Source organism: Larus michahellis, chromosome 3, assembly GCF_964199755.1.
Source record: "Larus michahellis chromosome 3, bLarMic1.1, whole genome shotgun sequence".
Taxonomy (NCBI): domain Eukaryota; kingdom Metazoa; phylum Chordata; class Aves; order Charadriiformes; family Laridae; genus Larus; species Larus michahellis.
This window is the reverse complement of record NC_133898.1, coordinates 119,450,468-119,466,505: the sequence shown is the minus strand read 5'-3', so window position 1 is coordinate 119,466,505 and position 16,038 is coordinate 119,450,468. Positions and strand designations below refer to the sequence as shown.

Here is a 16,038-nt window from a genome sequence, read left to right as displayed (position 1 = left end):
TTATCCTACTGCCCCCTGACAACCTGGTAGGAGCTAGCAACCATCCAAACAGGGAGGCCTAGGTAGGAGCAGATTTAATCAGTAAAGCAAATGAACAGGTGACATGAATTACAGGTTAATAATTAGGAGGGTAAACAACTGGAAATTAGTTTCACCAGTATAAAGGTGGCAGCCTTTCTACTTAACCCAAGGCTCTGAGAACTCAGAAAGGCTTTGATTTCTATGCAAAGCTAATGAAGGAGATTTTTGTTTGTGTGTGACCATAAGGGGAAAAAGCACCACAGGTAGAGGCTGAGCAACTGCAAAATGGAGCTGAGGCTGGTGCGGAGGTGAGAGCTTTGTGGTGGCTGCTAACCATAAATGGTTTTACCCTAAGGCATTAAATATATTAACTTTTCTGATTTAGCTTCCCTAGCTTCTGGTGGTGACTAAGGAAATCCCATTTTGTAATTTCCAGATCTAGAACTGTAGCTCTAAACTTAAGAATAGTTTAATATCCAGACTGGGACTTCCTCAGCACAGAAGTTTGTTAGCAAGCTGTTGTCACAGCTGAAGCTGCTGCTAATCTCTGCCTTTTCTTACAGGTTGGTATTAATAGGGATATTAATCTCTGCAATACGGACCCAAAGGAGATCAGGTAATGCTGCTGTAAACTACTTTCAAGTAACAATTTCCAGGTTTTTTCATAGGTGATATCTGTGTGTGTCCTTCAGAAGAGTCTGAAGCTCTCGTGGCATCTATGTTTTTCTGAGAAACTCCAAACATAGAGGTGTTTATTTGTAACTACTCCCAGCCACAGGTTTATGTACCGTCATATTAAATGAATGTTTCTACCAATAGGGACTTTATTGTTGTTCTTGTTTTCTTGAGCCTAGTTATTGTTATTGACCGTACAATATGTAAGGTCTTTTAAACACTGTAAATATATCAGTGCTTTGCCTGAGGAGAAACGGTTTTCTTAACCAAAAACTGTTGTCTGGTTTAACTTCTTCCTTACAAAATAGGGCTGGTCCTGGAACGGCAGATACAGAGAGACGGTTCTAGGACTGTCTGCCCTACTGGTGCTGTATGAACATGTTTGCATTTACCAAAGTAAAAAGATATTGAAGGAGGTTTTATCCAGCCTGGAGTAATTATATAGCTTCTGCACTGAATCCAGTTGGTAGCTTGGAATATGGGCAGAATAAGTTCATGTTTGCCAGCATCTGTTTGATGTTCCATAGTACGACCATCTCTGATGTCTCTGGTTAACTTAAGGGTATAGTGCTGAACTCTGTAGGAAAAAGGATCCTCTCAGCCCTTTAAAATGCACTGTTACTATAGAAGGTCTAGTCAGCATTAGCTCACTATGCCATAGAAACTTCTGTTTGAAACAAAAAAATCCCAGTTTATTATAAATATATGTCAAATAAAAAGCCTTCTCTGGTCTCCAGTCCTACATTTAGAGTAGTTTTTGCCTGCGTCCTGCCTTAAGAGGTTTGGCAGCCATAGCTTGGCATATGCTGTGGTGGTAGCTTCGGACTTGAGCTTCTCAAGCTATCCTCTTTGTTCCTCTGCGGTCCTGCCCCAGAGTGAGCCAACTGGCTCCTGGTACTGGGGCAGGTGAGCAGGGTAGGCTGATGGGTAGCTGATGTGGCTGCTCCCCACTCTGAGTTGGCTTGTGGCTCCTCTTGTGAGTAGGTGCGTGTGATCTTGGTGCTTTATTTGAGGTCTTTTTGGTTGCTTGGGGTTCTGGGATTTCAAGGATTTCTCTCTTTTGCAGGGGTGGGCAGGGTGGGGATGACAATGATGACTTTCTTAACTGTCATCTTCTGTTTTATTCCATTTAAAGTATTTGGATTAGGGCAGCCAATTCAGTACTTTGTTGTCCCTTTAAAAATCCTACTTCCATGACTGGCTGCTGCAGGTAGCATTGCCAGCTGACCAGACAGTTACTATTGGAATACTAATTTCAGAGCTGGCCTTTCTACTTTAAGCATTGCTGTTTGTTTTTGTTTTTTTTAAAAAAAAAAAACCTTTAACACTTCCTGGCCAGATATGCTAGAATATGACTGTTGTAATATTGACTTTATAAAGTAGTCTGGGAAGTAACAAATTTCTGTTTGTATGTTACCTTTAATTCCCTACTTACTAGCCTTTCAATATGCTCAACACAGGACCTGTGACTTCAGAGTGCTTGGGGAACCGTTTGCGTGTAACACTGAGTGCAGAATACTTTGAGGACAAATACTTATCTTTTTCTGTTGTTGGTAAGTTGATACAGAAGAACTTGGAGAGGAAATTACATGTGGTGAAACGCAATTCTCTGAGGTCCTTCTATGCTAGAATTGCCTGGATTATACTAAGATCACAATGCTTAGTAGGTTGCACCTCATTGTAACAGCCAGATGCTACCTTTATTTCTATCTAACCTATCCTATAGACTTGTAGAGTGATAACTTTGCAGTAACAAGTCTAATCATGGTGGACTTTGGACTGAAATTAAAATGCGCGTGGTAGTTTCTAGGTATGTTAATGCTGGTGGATTTCCCTCCTGGTAAAAATGTTCTCCAGTAACAGCATGGACTATTCTGAAAATTCACCAGCTGAAGCTGGCCCTACATTACTGATTTAACACTAGTGGCTCTCCACTGTCTTTGCTTACAGCTAAGGGACCTGGTGGAGGCATATAAATTTTTAATGAAGCTAAGAAAAACTAGCTGGGCCCTCTGGCTATGGGCTTAGTAATAAAAAAGTGGTGCATTTGAGTGAAAAGCACTACTGAGTGCCCTAAAGGGCAGAGTGAGATAGCTTTTGGGCTATAAACATCAACAGGTGTAAGATTATATGCATAAACTGTAAACTCATCCTTGAACTAGTTCTCCATGCTAGTTAGCTGTCTAACTAGATATAGTCCATAACCTCCATCTGTCTAGAATGTTAAACTTGTCTAAAAATCCACTTAATGTATGTTCATTTTTTAGGCACTTTCATCCATACATAAAGACACTCTGCAATTGGGGTATGCACAGCTTGAAAGCATAAAGCAATTATTTTTGGAAGAGAGAGATTTTTAAAAGGGAAAAAAAAAGACCACAAAGACAATTTTGAAAAATCCAAGCTAAGCTTTAGTGTGCTCATTATCCTCGTTAGACCCTTGAAGATGCTCTGGCCAGGTGGGCACCAGAGAGAAACATGGACCAGGCACAGATCTGACTCTTGATGCTGCTATGCTGTCATCTGTCAGTCCTGAAAACTTTGACACTGACGACCTAACCGACTGTTCTCTGCTTAGTGGGGGTTTTGCCCTTCAGGATTTAATATCTTTACATGTTGGAGATTTTTTTTCATCTTTGGTCCTTGAGCTGTTAGTGTTCCCTGTCCTAGCCTGTCTGTAATTTTACCTTTCTTCCTTTTTATAGATTTTGTTACAGCTCTTTTTCACCACTTTGCAGTTCTCTTATGTCTCAGCCCAGGGCACGCAGCTGGGCTGTACTGGAGCAGGGTCAGCTGAACCCTGGGGGCAAGGGCAGGTTGCTCAGGGAGTTTGCAGAGTAGGAGTTATACTCATTAATATGGCTCTCTGCTAATTGCCCATAGATCAATCCGGCGTAGCCTGGGAGCTAGATGAGGCCATGGCATCACAGTGCGGCTACACAGTCACTTACAGCAATTGGAGTAACATTGAGTTTCGTGCTTCTGCGCTAAGCTGCCATTCTCATTTAGAGGTAAGTCTGTTATAGGCGTTTTGACTACAGCACTGTTATATGTGACCTTATGCAAGAGACTACCAAATTATTGATGGGTATTAACCGAGGTGTCATAATGCCTTGAACATCTATTAGCAAAAAAACCCAATTTAATTCTCAATTGTAGCCAGGCATCTGAGAACATACCTTGTCTTGCTTTCATTGTCCTACAGCAAAGCACAGATAGACACAGGAAGAAGCATATTGCACATATGCCCTTGAAGAGTAACTGGTTTCTCCTGGATAAGGACAGGGAATCCTGTCTGGCAGCTGGGTTGGCCCCTGCTCTAGTATTTAGTGTCTGAGACACGTAAGGGTAAAAGCTCAAAAGCTTTGGTTACTTGCGTTGCTTGCTCACTGCTGCTATGTCAGAAAACGCAAGATCAGCTGTATTCTAGGGAGCTCCTTTTTTTGTCCAGCTCTAGGGCTATGTGAAATGTTGAAGCTGCCCCCCTCCCCCCCCACCCCGAGTATTTGTGTTGCTATGTACTATAGGCACATAGCCTGTGTAGTTAACCAAGTAGAAAACAATAGTGCTTCCGAGTGGATTTGTTCCTCTGCGCAGAGGCTGGTAAGTGGATTTTGTAAGTTACTTTTAATTCACAAGGGTAGGTGGTGTCTAACTAGGAAAAACTGGTGTAACAAGCACGCATTCCCTGTGTCCGTGCAGAGAGATGTGTTCACAGTAACCTTACAAATCAAAGCATCGCGTACTCCTGATATGAAAAATGCTGCAACTCATCTGAAAAGTGCAACTTGCCCTTATGGCCCATGGAGTCCAAGAGAGGTAGTATGTGAAAGTAACTACATGGAGGTAAGTACTGGAAGTACAACTGGGAAGGTACTTAAGGTGAGAAGGTAAATACTCAAAGATACTCTTTTTTGGGAGTTTTTTAGTTGCTAGGAATGTGTATTGGAAACAGACTTCAAATGCCCCACCATGAACAGCTCACTAGTGAATGCACAGCATGCATCTTGGGTGTAGTGATACGCTTATTATGCTTATGTAGCCTATTAACCAGCATTAACAGCCAACAAAAAGTTGTGAAATAGTATTCAAAAGGTTGAGCTAATGGATTAAAGTTCCTGAATGTTGCCTGAACAAATCTTATTTGAGATGATAACGGAAATGCATACTTTCAGAATTTGCTGGGGAGAAGGTGGGGAGGGCAGAAAAGGATTCCACTTTGAAGAGGATATGGGCTTTAACTGGAAGTAGAAATGGGAAGATACGCTCAAAATAAAATGAACCTGAAATCAAGTGGATTATCAATAATGCACCATGCATGATGACATTTTATGCCTTTTTCTTTTTTAACTTGAAGCGGGTGGGAACCTCCCTTTACAATATACTAGTCTCCTCTCTCAATCCTATGCTGTTCTGAAAGTATTGAAAAAGACTTACAGGGTGTTGGAGACAAGCAAACAAGTGCCTCCTGCAAACCCCTTGCAGAGCCTTTTTCCCTTCAGGTTTCTGTCAGGAAGGAGGTTCCACAGACTGTAAAGGACTTCATTCAAGATGAGCCTGAGGACTGGACTCTTGCCTTTCCAGAGGTAAAACTACAGGTTTTCTTCCTAGTTAAAAGCTAGCGCTACTTCTGGCCCAACATCTTCTATGTCTGCACAGTATGAAATGTCATTTCAAAAAGCACTTAAGAAGGGAAGAACTTCTGCATCAAGTGGTTTTAGCATAAAGATTATATACACTAGAAATAGCTGTAGGCCACGTCTCCAAGGAAGAACTGGAAACTGATTTCTCAAAAACCCTAGAAATCAAATCTTCCCCAGACAAGAGACTGCAACAAAAAGACCAAGAGGTCTCTAAGACCTCATGGCCCAGGAGTGCACTGTGGATAGGCTTTTTTTCTTCTTGGGCCCTGTATTTGTGATGTAGCAGTGCAGTTAATCTCCAGTGCTCTTAATATGGGAAGCTTTCTGTATGTGAGAGGCTGAGCAGGGGAAGGCTGGAGCAGCGTCACATTAGCAGTATTTAGAATAAGGCAACAAAACTGCTGGGCAGTTCAGTATAATAAATCATTCCAGGTAGCAAATAAGAAATTACTTTGAATAGAATGTTTGAAACCTTAACGAATTTCTCTGGGTAGGCAAAAGTAAGAGAAGCCTCGATATGGCAAGTAGTGTTTCATCAACCAGAAGAAAAAAAGGCTCTTCTTGTGAGCGATGCTTGGAGCGCAGGCTATGGACTCAACACAACAGACACCAGGGTTCTGCTGCGGATACCATACACGGCTGAGCAAATTCAGCTGGTCGAGGTTGGTATGCTCTTTCTGGCCCAGCAAGCTGCCACGAAGGGTAGGTCCAACCAGATCTCTTCCTACAGGATCAAGGAATTACCTTTTCTGCAGTAAGATCAAGTACGTTCTACAAACAGCGATGGATGATCCTGATGGTGGATACTGCTGTGGCGTGTCCTGTAGGTGAGAAATGTGGTACACTACTCCAATGCTTAAATGTACAGGGACCGACTTAAAACTAGAGAAATGAGCTGACAGCTTTCATATCTTGTCCCCAAGATGGTGTGGACTATGCTAACAGAACAATCATCTGGACTGTTCCGAAATACATTCAGCTGCTCTCTGCTGGAGCAACTAGCTTTAAGGATGTGCTTGTTGAAGCTGGTGTGGACCTACACAAACTGTCTGCCAAAGAAATGGCTTCCAGGAGATATGTGTTATTGAATGACTTAAATGCAATTACAGTGAAGATGCCAATAGGTGCAGAAGGTGGCTATTACAAGGTTAGTGACTTGTGTTATGTCTGTTGGGCAAAATACTTTCTGTTCTTTCCTCTTTTTTTTTCCTTGAGAGGAATAATTCTTCATTGTGTTCCTTCCAAATGAAGGATGGGGATGAAGGGGAAGAAAGGATATATTAAAAATCCCCAGAGCCTTGACCAAAGATAACTCTTATAGCCGCTACTTTGTGAAGAATTTGTTTTTTTAAAGCACAGGTGGACAGAATCCTATACAGAACTATTGATTTGCCGCCTCCTCAGGTTAACACAGAGCTTTTGCCTTTTAGTCCTGACATCATACCCCTTGGAGACAGTCCTAACTGGACTGTAAAGCATGTGTGGGTTCTGTTGTATTTTACACAGACCATTTAAAAGAATGGGAACAACCCATTTGTCCATCAGACTGTAGGATATTGGGATGGGCTGAAACTATATGTCTAAATCTAGTTCCATGGAGTGGACTGATTCCTGGGCAAATGCTGTAAAAACTGAACCTCAAAGGAAGCTGCAGGATGAGCCCTTTCACTGGTGAAGTATTCCCCTGCTGCTTTGAAACTTGGGAATGGGGGACAATTTTCAAAAGGAAGTCTTCTGAGATATTCTAAACTCTTAGGCAAAAATAGAGCCCATAATAGTGATACGGCAAGTGCCACTTAGGAATTCCTTATTCCTCATAGGTGGTGTGGTTTTGCAGATTTCTTTCTCAATATAAAAGCAGGGCCACAGAGCTGAGAAGGACGTTTGTTTGGAACTGTGGCTGAACCTTGAGATGCTCCAACTTTAATGTAAAATCATGTTATACTGAAGGCTGTTGATTTGAAATTCTAGACTTCTGTGAGCAGTGGCCAGCATGGGGCAAAATACACCGTCAACCTATTCTTGGAACACCAGTGGGAAGATAACAAATGGGGACTAACCAAATATACTATCATCAAGGAGATAGAAACTCCGTTTGAACAAGTAGAACTTGCCATAACCAACAGTAAGTAGCCTCACATGGAATATACGGAAGGTTTTGGTACTGATAAGAGTTTAATGTTACTGTGTTCCTTTCAGACTCAAACCTGAGTGCGAGGCTAATGAATGTGACAGTGGGAACGTTCCTCCCAGATGTGGAGCTTGTGAACTTAATCATTGAGGGGGTAACTGTTGCTGTACCTGAGGCTGTTCAGCATGGGTGTCTAATACATGAGATCAGACATGCTAATGGAAGCAAAGCCTATGTAATACAAGTCCCGTTTGATGCACCAAGCATTAAGAAAGAGGTGTGTGCTAAGACACTGCAGCATACCATGGTATAGAAATTATGATGTCACTTGGTGATTTTTTTTATTTCTAAATATGATTTTTTTTCCTAGTACGTGAGCACGGACATGAGAGCATACACCCTGAATGTCACACTGATGTTCATAATCCATCCAATAAGTGAGACCTTCACTGTCCCAGTCACAACAGTCTCCACTGTTAAAGATGCAGGTAAACTAGTGGAACTTGAGTAAAACTGCACTGACCTGGCTGTGACTATCCTGGCTGTGAAGTCAGCTGTTAACCGGGTCTACTTCAGCCAGGGATACTGTCAGTCCTAAATAGCCCTATTAAACTCTGATGACAGCTAGTGTGCTGGCTGACTCTTGACTGTATTACAGTACTGCCCACCGCAAGAGGATTTTGTGATGGGAGGAACCTTCATCTCATTATCACTCGTGGAAATGTGGACCAAAACTGGCTACCTTTCATCTCAGACTGGCACCTGACCCCAGAAGCTGCGCAGAAGTACAGTTACAGCCTGAGGGACAATGGCAGTCACTTGGCTATCTCTGTCCCTTTCCTTTCTTCCCATGTGAGATATGAGGTAAGGATGCCAGCATGTAGCAATTAAAGGCAAGCTCTAGCTGTGAGAGATGAACAAGATACACCATGTCCTTGAAGGTCATAAAATAAAAGGTACCTTTGAGAAAGGCTTCAAAGGATTAATGGAGGACTATTTCTGCTCCTGGAAGGGCGCTTTAATTTCCCTTGGTTAATATTGACCCAAGTAGTCAAGGAAAAAAACATTCTGCAAGCACTTTAAGGCTGAGCTATCTTTAATGGTAATTGTACATGCAATAGAGTTTGGATTGCACTCTATTGCAAAATGACTGAAAAAGCTCATTGTGTCAGCTTCTAGATTAAAAAAAAAAATCCCTCCTGTGGATCTGACTTTGATCAAGCATCATTACCTTTGGCTTATGATAACCTGCCCTCTTAGTTTTTTTGCATGCTTTAGTTGAACACTGTGTCTTTATTATCTTGTTCAACCTGTGATTGTCATTTCCAGGATTTTCATGCCTCTGGAATAAAGGCTTCACTCCACTTAACCTTGAAGGATGGCATCACCTTGGCTAATAGGAAGGACTTCTCAATTTCCTGCAGATTTTCACCTTCAGAGCTAATACGTAATAACATGTTGGGGGATTAGCTACTAATGCTCTTTGAATCGTGTAATGTAACTAAGTCGCACAAACCCGTGCGGTCTGAAGTTTCTAGAGTTTATGCTTGTGTGATACCCTGTCTGCCTGTCAGATTTCCTACAAAGTAATATGCTACAAGGCAAGTCAAATTACGTATTGAAGTGACTATCCTGCCTAACTCAGGAGACGGCAAAGGAGGTGGGAAACTGCTTGCCCTCACACCTCCAAAAGCATGAAGCTTTTAAAGGTGTTTTGGGGTCGTTCTGGGGTTTCTGTTCCAAGGGGGTTGGGTTTTCATCTGAGTTCTTTGGGGCTTTTTATTTTTTTGGGTGTGGGGGGGTGTCAGCTTATAAATTAGTCATTCCAAAGCTACTCATCCGGATTGAATATCTTGCCTAGAAAAATACCTTTGGGAGGCGTGAGACCTCTTGGGGCGAAAAAGGTGAGTGAAATGACAGTCTTCACCCATGTAGTGCACATTCTACTGTCAGTAAGCTTGAAGAAAATCAAATGTTAGTACTGAAGAGCATCTTGCTCAAAACTTAATCTTCATGAGCTTCCAGAACACTTGCTGGTAAATCCACGCAGAACCTCTTTGTTGTGCTAGGCTGCATAATAAAGGAGCCTGAGTCCTGACTTGTATGGAAAAACATATTTATTTTTTTTCTTTCAGAGTGCCTGCCCAATGGCACTGTGGTTATTACTGCAGTGAAATTGGTAGGAATTGCAGACCTGGACACCAGCCTGCTTGTCTTGAGAGACAGAGAGTGCAAACCCAGTTTAGTGACAGAGAAGACTGCAACCTTCAAGTTCAATGTGAACACGTGTGGAACAAATAGAAAGGTAAGGACTTAGTCCCATGAAGTTTATTCTGCATTGGGGTAGGGTTATTACTAGAACTGGCTGAGGTTCAGAGTTGAGCAGAAGCTGCAAGAAGGTCACAGCTGACTCTTTGATAAGTAGTATATCTATATTCCTTTGAGGATAATAAATTCAGTTGGGCAGAAGTTCTTATTTGGTAAAACCAGTTTTCAAGGCCAGAGGTGCTTTCTGAAACTAGCCTTCAGTTTGACACCTCTGAATTGTTTAGTAATGGACTTGAACGTTAGTTTACACTAGTGATATATACACATGTGCCTTGCAAAGGCTGGTTAGGTGTAGCTAATGACTCCTTGGCTCAAGACTAGGGTTGGTCCTGTTCCTGCCACCTATGCACTGCATAAATAGAAAACAGACAAAATAACAAAGGATCAAATTATGCTCAAATTCAGGTCACCACAAGAGCAGATTACTTCCGCGAGTGTTGTGTCTTATGCAAGACACTGATTCTGTCAACAGAAACACCTGATCTCTTAGGCCCAGTGCTCTCTTTTATGGGGTGTTAGGTCATGTTCAAGGTATTTTTAGCCAATAATCTGTTTATAATCTGTTTCTTCTTGACTATGTCATAGCTTCAGCTGTAGTTGGCTTTAGTTCAGTAGGTATGGGGCTGTTGGCCAGAAACTTCTGATCATTCCTAAGCACACCATGCTCAGGTCAAATCTGCAAGTGAAGGGATGTGGCTAATGTGTCAAACCCAAAGTAAACTCTAATGTAACTGTCCTGTTTGTAATGTTGTGTATCTTTCAGTTCAATAGCACAACTATGACATATGAAAACGAGGTACTCTATTTCAGACCTGGCAATGATACACCAGTGTACCAGTAAGTGTCATTCCCTAGAAGAAGGTTGTCCAATGTATTTTGGTTTCTAAAATCTAATGTTAAACCTCTTCCCTCAGACTGAAATTTGCGTGCTCATATGCAATCAAGCAGACAGTTGATGTCCGATATGAATCAAAGAAGAACCCACCACCCAGTATTAAGCCAGGGTTTGGCTCTCTTGCTCTTTCACTGAAGCTTTTCAAAGGTAACATTTATGCTTAGACTTCATGAAATGGTTGAGGTGGGAAGGGACCTCTGAAGGTCATCTTGTCCAACCCCTGCTCAAGCAGGGCCATCTAGAGCAAGTTGCCCAGGACCACGTCCAGATGACTTTTGAGTATCTTCAAGGATGAAGTGGAAACATCTTTAAGGCCTCTAATAGAGGTTTCCATTCCAGAATGCAATACAAAGGATCAAGTATCAGCAGTGGATCAGACAGACGCTTGTGTTGTCACTGACACAGGTGTGGCTTTCCAGCTTGATCTGGGCATGCTAAAAGTTTTGCGTAGTGGGTGTGCTATCAGCTTCTCTCCCCTGGCAACTCCCTAAGTGTTGCTAAGCAGAGTTAGCACTGATTGAAATAATCATAACCTGTGTCAGAGAAGGAGGCTACATGTAATACTGCTGTAAAATGGTAACTACAATGGCAGAAAGTGTTAACTGAAGCTTGAACCAAACCCTCAGACCTTGCTGTAGTGGCCCTGAGGCATTTTTATAACTTCTTTAGTGTCTTTCTAGAGACAGTTCTGAATGAGCATCTTACTCCAATGAGGGTTTTGCAGAAGGAGGAATGTCTCTCTTCTGGATCCTCAGAGCCAAGGAACACAGTTCAGGTCTTTACTTTTGTTACCAGTTCTTATTTTTCTGCCACCCTATCCCCGTTTGCTGACATCCATATGCTCTCCCAGACTTTAACGTTACGGTGCTAGAGTCAATTGTGTTGGAAAGAAGAGTGAAGCAGAGAGTTCATGAATATTCACTCTGCGAAAGGAAACTCTAACATCAATACTCTCTTCTAGAGAAATCCTACTCAGACCCCTATCAGGAATTGGAATATCCTGTGGTAAAGTACCTGAGGGAGGCACTGTATTTTGAAGTGAAACTGCTCCAGCCTGAAGATGAGAGACTGGAACTAAACCTGAATGACTGTTGGGCTACAAACTCCCAAAGCCAGGACAGCCTTCCACAGTGGCCCATCCTTATAAATGGGTAAGGAGGGCTTCCCTGTTCGGTAGCTGTTCAGCACCAGGCCCCTTACCTTGACTGGGAGGCGAAGGGAAGAGGACAGAAATCAGCTCAGATGCACTGTTTTGTCCTCACTGTGCAACTGCTGCTACGCTGTGGAGCACGTGTCAGTGTCAGTACAGTGGCTGTGCCTTCTGGTGGCAGCAGGTCATGGAGGTGGCCAGAAGTGCTCCTAGATAACAGCTTCCCACTGGAAAGAAGAACAAAAAGGAGCCCTGACTGTGGCCAAAGACACAAAAGCTCTATCCTCTGGCCAGACAAAAACAGAGAGGGAACTTTCTCTGCAATCCATCTCTTTGACATGTTTAAAGATCCAGTTGAAGTGATGAGGGTTTAATTTAAACTTATTCTTTTTCATGTTCCCAAAAAGGTGTGCAAACAGTGAAGACTCCTACAGAACAGTCTTCCACGAAGTTAACTATAGCTCCAGAGTAAAATTTCCTCAGCACCTAAAGAGATTTGAAGTGAGGATGTTCACCTTTGTACAAGGCACGACTCTGTTACAAGAGCAGGTGAGATGCCCCCATGGTTTGTCATGTGTTGTCAGCAGTCCCAAATTAACCATGGAGTGGTGCAGGCAGCGAATGCTGCTCAAGATCTCAGCTGGCCCGGTGCTACCTGAGACTATCAGCCATGTCCCGAAGGCATAACACTGTGAGTAGTAAATAAAGACTAGCAACTTAGCAATGTTCAGTTCATCCACTTTGGGGTCACTACACATATCAGATGTTTGCCAAATAAGACTCCCCTACATATAATATAAATATTCTTGCCTCGTAGCTGTATTTCCACTGCAGCGTGGTGATCTGCAGCACTATGCAACAGCCTTCAGGCTTTCCGTGTCCAAGGAGATGCAGTCCTGGGAAACATAAACTTGGTAAGAAAACGGTCACTTCTCAAGTCACTCCTGAATCTTTGCTCAGCAACATGGTACATGCTCTCAGGAGCTGTGACAGATGACAGACTCCTAGTCCTAGTGTTTGCTGTACAGAAAACTAAAAGCTAAAATGTCTCACTAGACCGCAGTGCAGAACCACATCCACATGGGCAAGCATCATCTGGAGCAGTCCTTGTTAGGAAGGAAAATGACTAGCAGAGGTTGGTGTCAATCTTAATTTACACTGCTGTAATACCAAGCATACTGCTGGCTGTACCATAACAGACTTCTGCGTGTGTTTCTTCTCCCTGTAGGTGAATACACTGACTTCTGAGAGAGACTGAGCAAGAACTATTTAGTTTTACGAAGCTGCAGTTAGGTAGCCTAAGCAAGCACAGCCTGCCCAGACTTAAGTAAGGACGTCTCAAAAGTATCTACTAGAAAAATATACTGATGGTGTCTACTGAGAAAAGTGTCAGCTAACCGGTATGAATGTATCTCTGCCTCTAAGTTAGTGTTGTTCTCTTCTGTTCCTCTGCAGTGTTGAACCCGTAGTCTTTTGTGTGACTGGCATCTGACCTAGTCCGCTCAGCTAACACATCCAAAACTTGTGTCCGGTCACTTTGCAGCTGGAAGCATCTGGTTTGGGGTAGGGGGAGGAAGGTGGCAACAGGTGTGAAATCAATTGTAAATCACTTTGGACTTTTTTTTAAAGCTTCAGTATGAACAAAGCATTGTAGGGAGCTTAATGTCAGTAAAAGAAAGTGGTTTTTGAAGCAAAATGAGGATGAACATACTTGATCCTGTAGCGGCTATTGACAGAAAAGCTGTAAGCTGTGGATCTTGCAGGAGTGTTGTGGCTCTGCAATGTCAAGTTGCCTTGTCTAGTTGGGGGGAAATCACTCACAGGTAGCATGAGTGACTGCTTAGCTGAGTAAGCTGTCAGCCTAAAGGGAAAAAAGCTTTTAGTGAAGACTTGTAGTAGTAACAACAACAATACAAGGACTCTATCCACAAAGTGTTAAGGCTTCTTCCTCACTAGAGAACGTGATTCTTAGGAGATCCTGTCAGATTATCCTGTCTCTTAATTTTTTTTTTTATGGGAGAAAAATTCCTTGATTTCTTCTTTGCATCTGAACAGTGATATGAAAACAGTTCAGATCCAATACTGTATTTTCCTGTTCTAAGGAAAGCTATGGCTCAACATGAATTGTTATGCCTTATGGCTAAAGATACAATAATGGGTGTCTGCTTTTTAACTTTATATTAAATAGAATTATGCTACAGGGAATTTCTGTGAAAGTTAACTCAAGCAAGAAACTATTTTGTTGAATCTATTTGCACTTTGTGAAAAAGCATGGTGACTAAAAGACTGTAGCTCTGTTGCAACAATACGTGTACAGAGATCCCACTAAAGTGTGCTATAATTACAAGCTCATGTTTACAAGCCTTGTCTGTCTTCCAGTTGCCTGCTAAACATAGCTATAGTAGATGTCTTTTACTGTTGTCTATGGAAAGTCTGTCTGGGCTTCACAATGAGGGACACATGAAGTCCCCAGCTGTTCATCAAGCCTCTCTTCCAATAGAGGAGGCTACTGTGCTCAAGGAGTCTTATTTTGTTAATCCTGAAGTAGGTGAAGGCTAAAGCCACAGAGCTGTGATATTGAGGAATGAGATGTAAATATGTCAGCATGGGAATAAAAGGAAAATGCAGAAGATATAAGCCTGACAGCAGACTTGACAGATCAGTGGCTTTGAGCTTAGTGATTTCCCCTACATTAACCTGGTGGGTTAAGTACTAGCTATGCCTCAGTCTGCGGGCACAATCTAGTGAGAAATCACAAGAGACACCTATAATATGCTGCTGGGGTTTTGCACCTAACAGAGCACAAGTATGGGCACTTTAAGTGGTACGCTGACCTCCCTGTGTGTCTTGCATGTGCCGCCATACAGAGAGACCTGGACAGGTTGGAGATCTGGGCAAAGAGGAACCTTATGAAATTCAATAAGGGCAAGTGTAGGGTGCTGCACCTGGGGAGGGATAACCCCATGCACCAGTACAGGTTGGGGGCTGACCTGCTGGAGAGCAGCTCAGTGGAAAGAGACCTGGGAGCCCTGGTGGACAACAGGATGACCATGAGCCAGCAATGTGCCCTTGTGGCCAAGAAGGCCAATGGCATCCTGGGGTGCATCAAGAAAAGTGTGGCCAGCAGGTCGAGGGAGGTCATCCTCCCCCTCTACTCTGCCTTGGTGAGGCTGCACGTGGAGTACTGTGTCCAGTTCTGGGCTCCCCGGTTCAAGAAGGAGAGGGAACTGCTGGAGAGGGTGCAGCAAAGGGCTACCAAGATGATGAGGGGACTGGAACACCTCTCTTATGAAGAAAGGAGGGATTTGGGTCTCTTCAGTCTGGAAAACAGACAGCTGTGGGGGGACCTATCAACGCCTATCAATACTTAAAGGGTGGGTGTCAGGAGGATGGGGCCAGGCTCTTTTCAGTGGTGCCCGGGGACAGGACAAGGGGTAATGGGCACAAACTTGAGTGTAGGAAGTTCCACCTAAACATGAGGAGGAACTTCTTTCCTGTGAGGGTGACAGAGCCCTGGCACAGGCTGCCCAGAGAGGTGGTGGAGTCTCCAACTCTGGAGATATTCAAAACTCGCCTGGACGCGTTCCTGTGCGACCTGCTGTAGGTGACCCTGCTCTGGCAGGGAGGTTGGACTAGATGATCTCCAGAGGTCCCTTCCAACCCTATGGTTCTAATCTAATCCTAATCCTGACAGTTTCCCACGAAGTGAGACTGTTCTGCAGTGTTTTCTCCAGATAGGTGAGTGGCAGTCTTCATCTGCCGTGGCAGTGCTCTACCAGCGCAGTGTGGGCTGCCTTGGGTAGCCTGAGCCACCTTCTCCCCACTTACAGGGTGCAGGGGGGAAAATGTAGCAACTAGGGACTGCTGTGAGAACCAAGCATGAGGTTGGGCAGCCTATTTCAGTACTGTTAACTCAGCCGTAGTTGTGGCTTCCTGGGTTTCTGATTCCTTTCTTCAAATGAGGACTCAAGGACAACATCGCTTAGGAATAAAAATCTGGCATTTACGATCTTGTCTAAGATACCTTCATTTCTTTTCATTATATAAGTCAGTATCTTGAAATTCTTTGTGTTGACAGGTATTTAGGAGTTGTTGAAAAGCAAGATGATGCCCAGGTAAACTGTGGCTTTACTCTTCAGCTCTTCTAAAAGCTCTGCTTAGTGCCATTTTGCAAAATGAGAGGTGTTAACAGATA

At 43.1% G+C, this 16,038-nt stretch overlaps 1 protein-coding gene across 1 annotated transcript; it reads left to right on the top strand.

The window, feature by feature from the left end:
- Window positions 1-203: 203 nt before the first annotated feature.
- Window positions 204-14,148, top strand: LOC141740133 (uncharacterized). The gene is made up of 22 exons (XM_074578364.1): window positions 204-329; window positions 585-637; window positions 2,157-2,249; window positions 3,580-3,707; window positions 4,399-4,542; window positions 5,199-5,282; window positions 5,834-6,001; window positions 6,070-6,166; window positions 6,263-6,486; window positions 7,311-7,464; window positions 7,539-7,747; window positions 7,841-7,958; window positions 8,129-8,334; window positions 8,800-8,917; window positions 9,606-9,775; window positions 10,562-10,635; window positions 10,713-10,840; window positions 11,655-11,844; window positions 12,251-12,392; window positions 12,661-12,757; window positions 12,900-12,978; window positions 13,072-14,148. Exons 1-21 carry the CDS (start codon window positions 307-309, stop codon window positions 12,971-12,973), a joined length of 2,694 nt encoding a protein of 897 aa, XP_074434465.1. The 5' UTR covers window positions 204-306; the 3' UTR covers window positions 12,974-12,978; window positions 13,072-14,148.
- Window positions 14,149-16,038: the final 1,890 nt, after the last annotated feature.

What these genes read in the sequence shown, in the direction of transcription:
- LOC141740133 (XM_074578364.1), top strand. Translation starts at nt 307, where the DNA reads ATGGAGCTGAGGCTGGTGCGGAG. An exon ending in AGCAAATTCAGCTGGTCGAG is followed by an intron (nt 6,002 to 6,069) that starts GTTGGTATGCTC and finishes CTCTTCCTACAG; the next exon opens with GATCAAGGAATTACCTTTTC. An exon ending in CTTCCCATGTGAGATATGAG is followed by an intron (nt 8,335 to 8,799) that starts GTAAGGATGCCA and finishes TGTCATTTCCAG; the next exon opens with GATTTTCATGCCTCTGGAAT.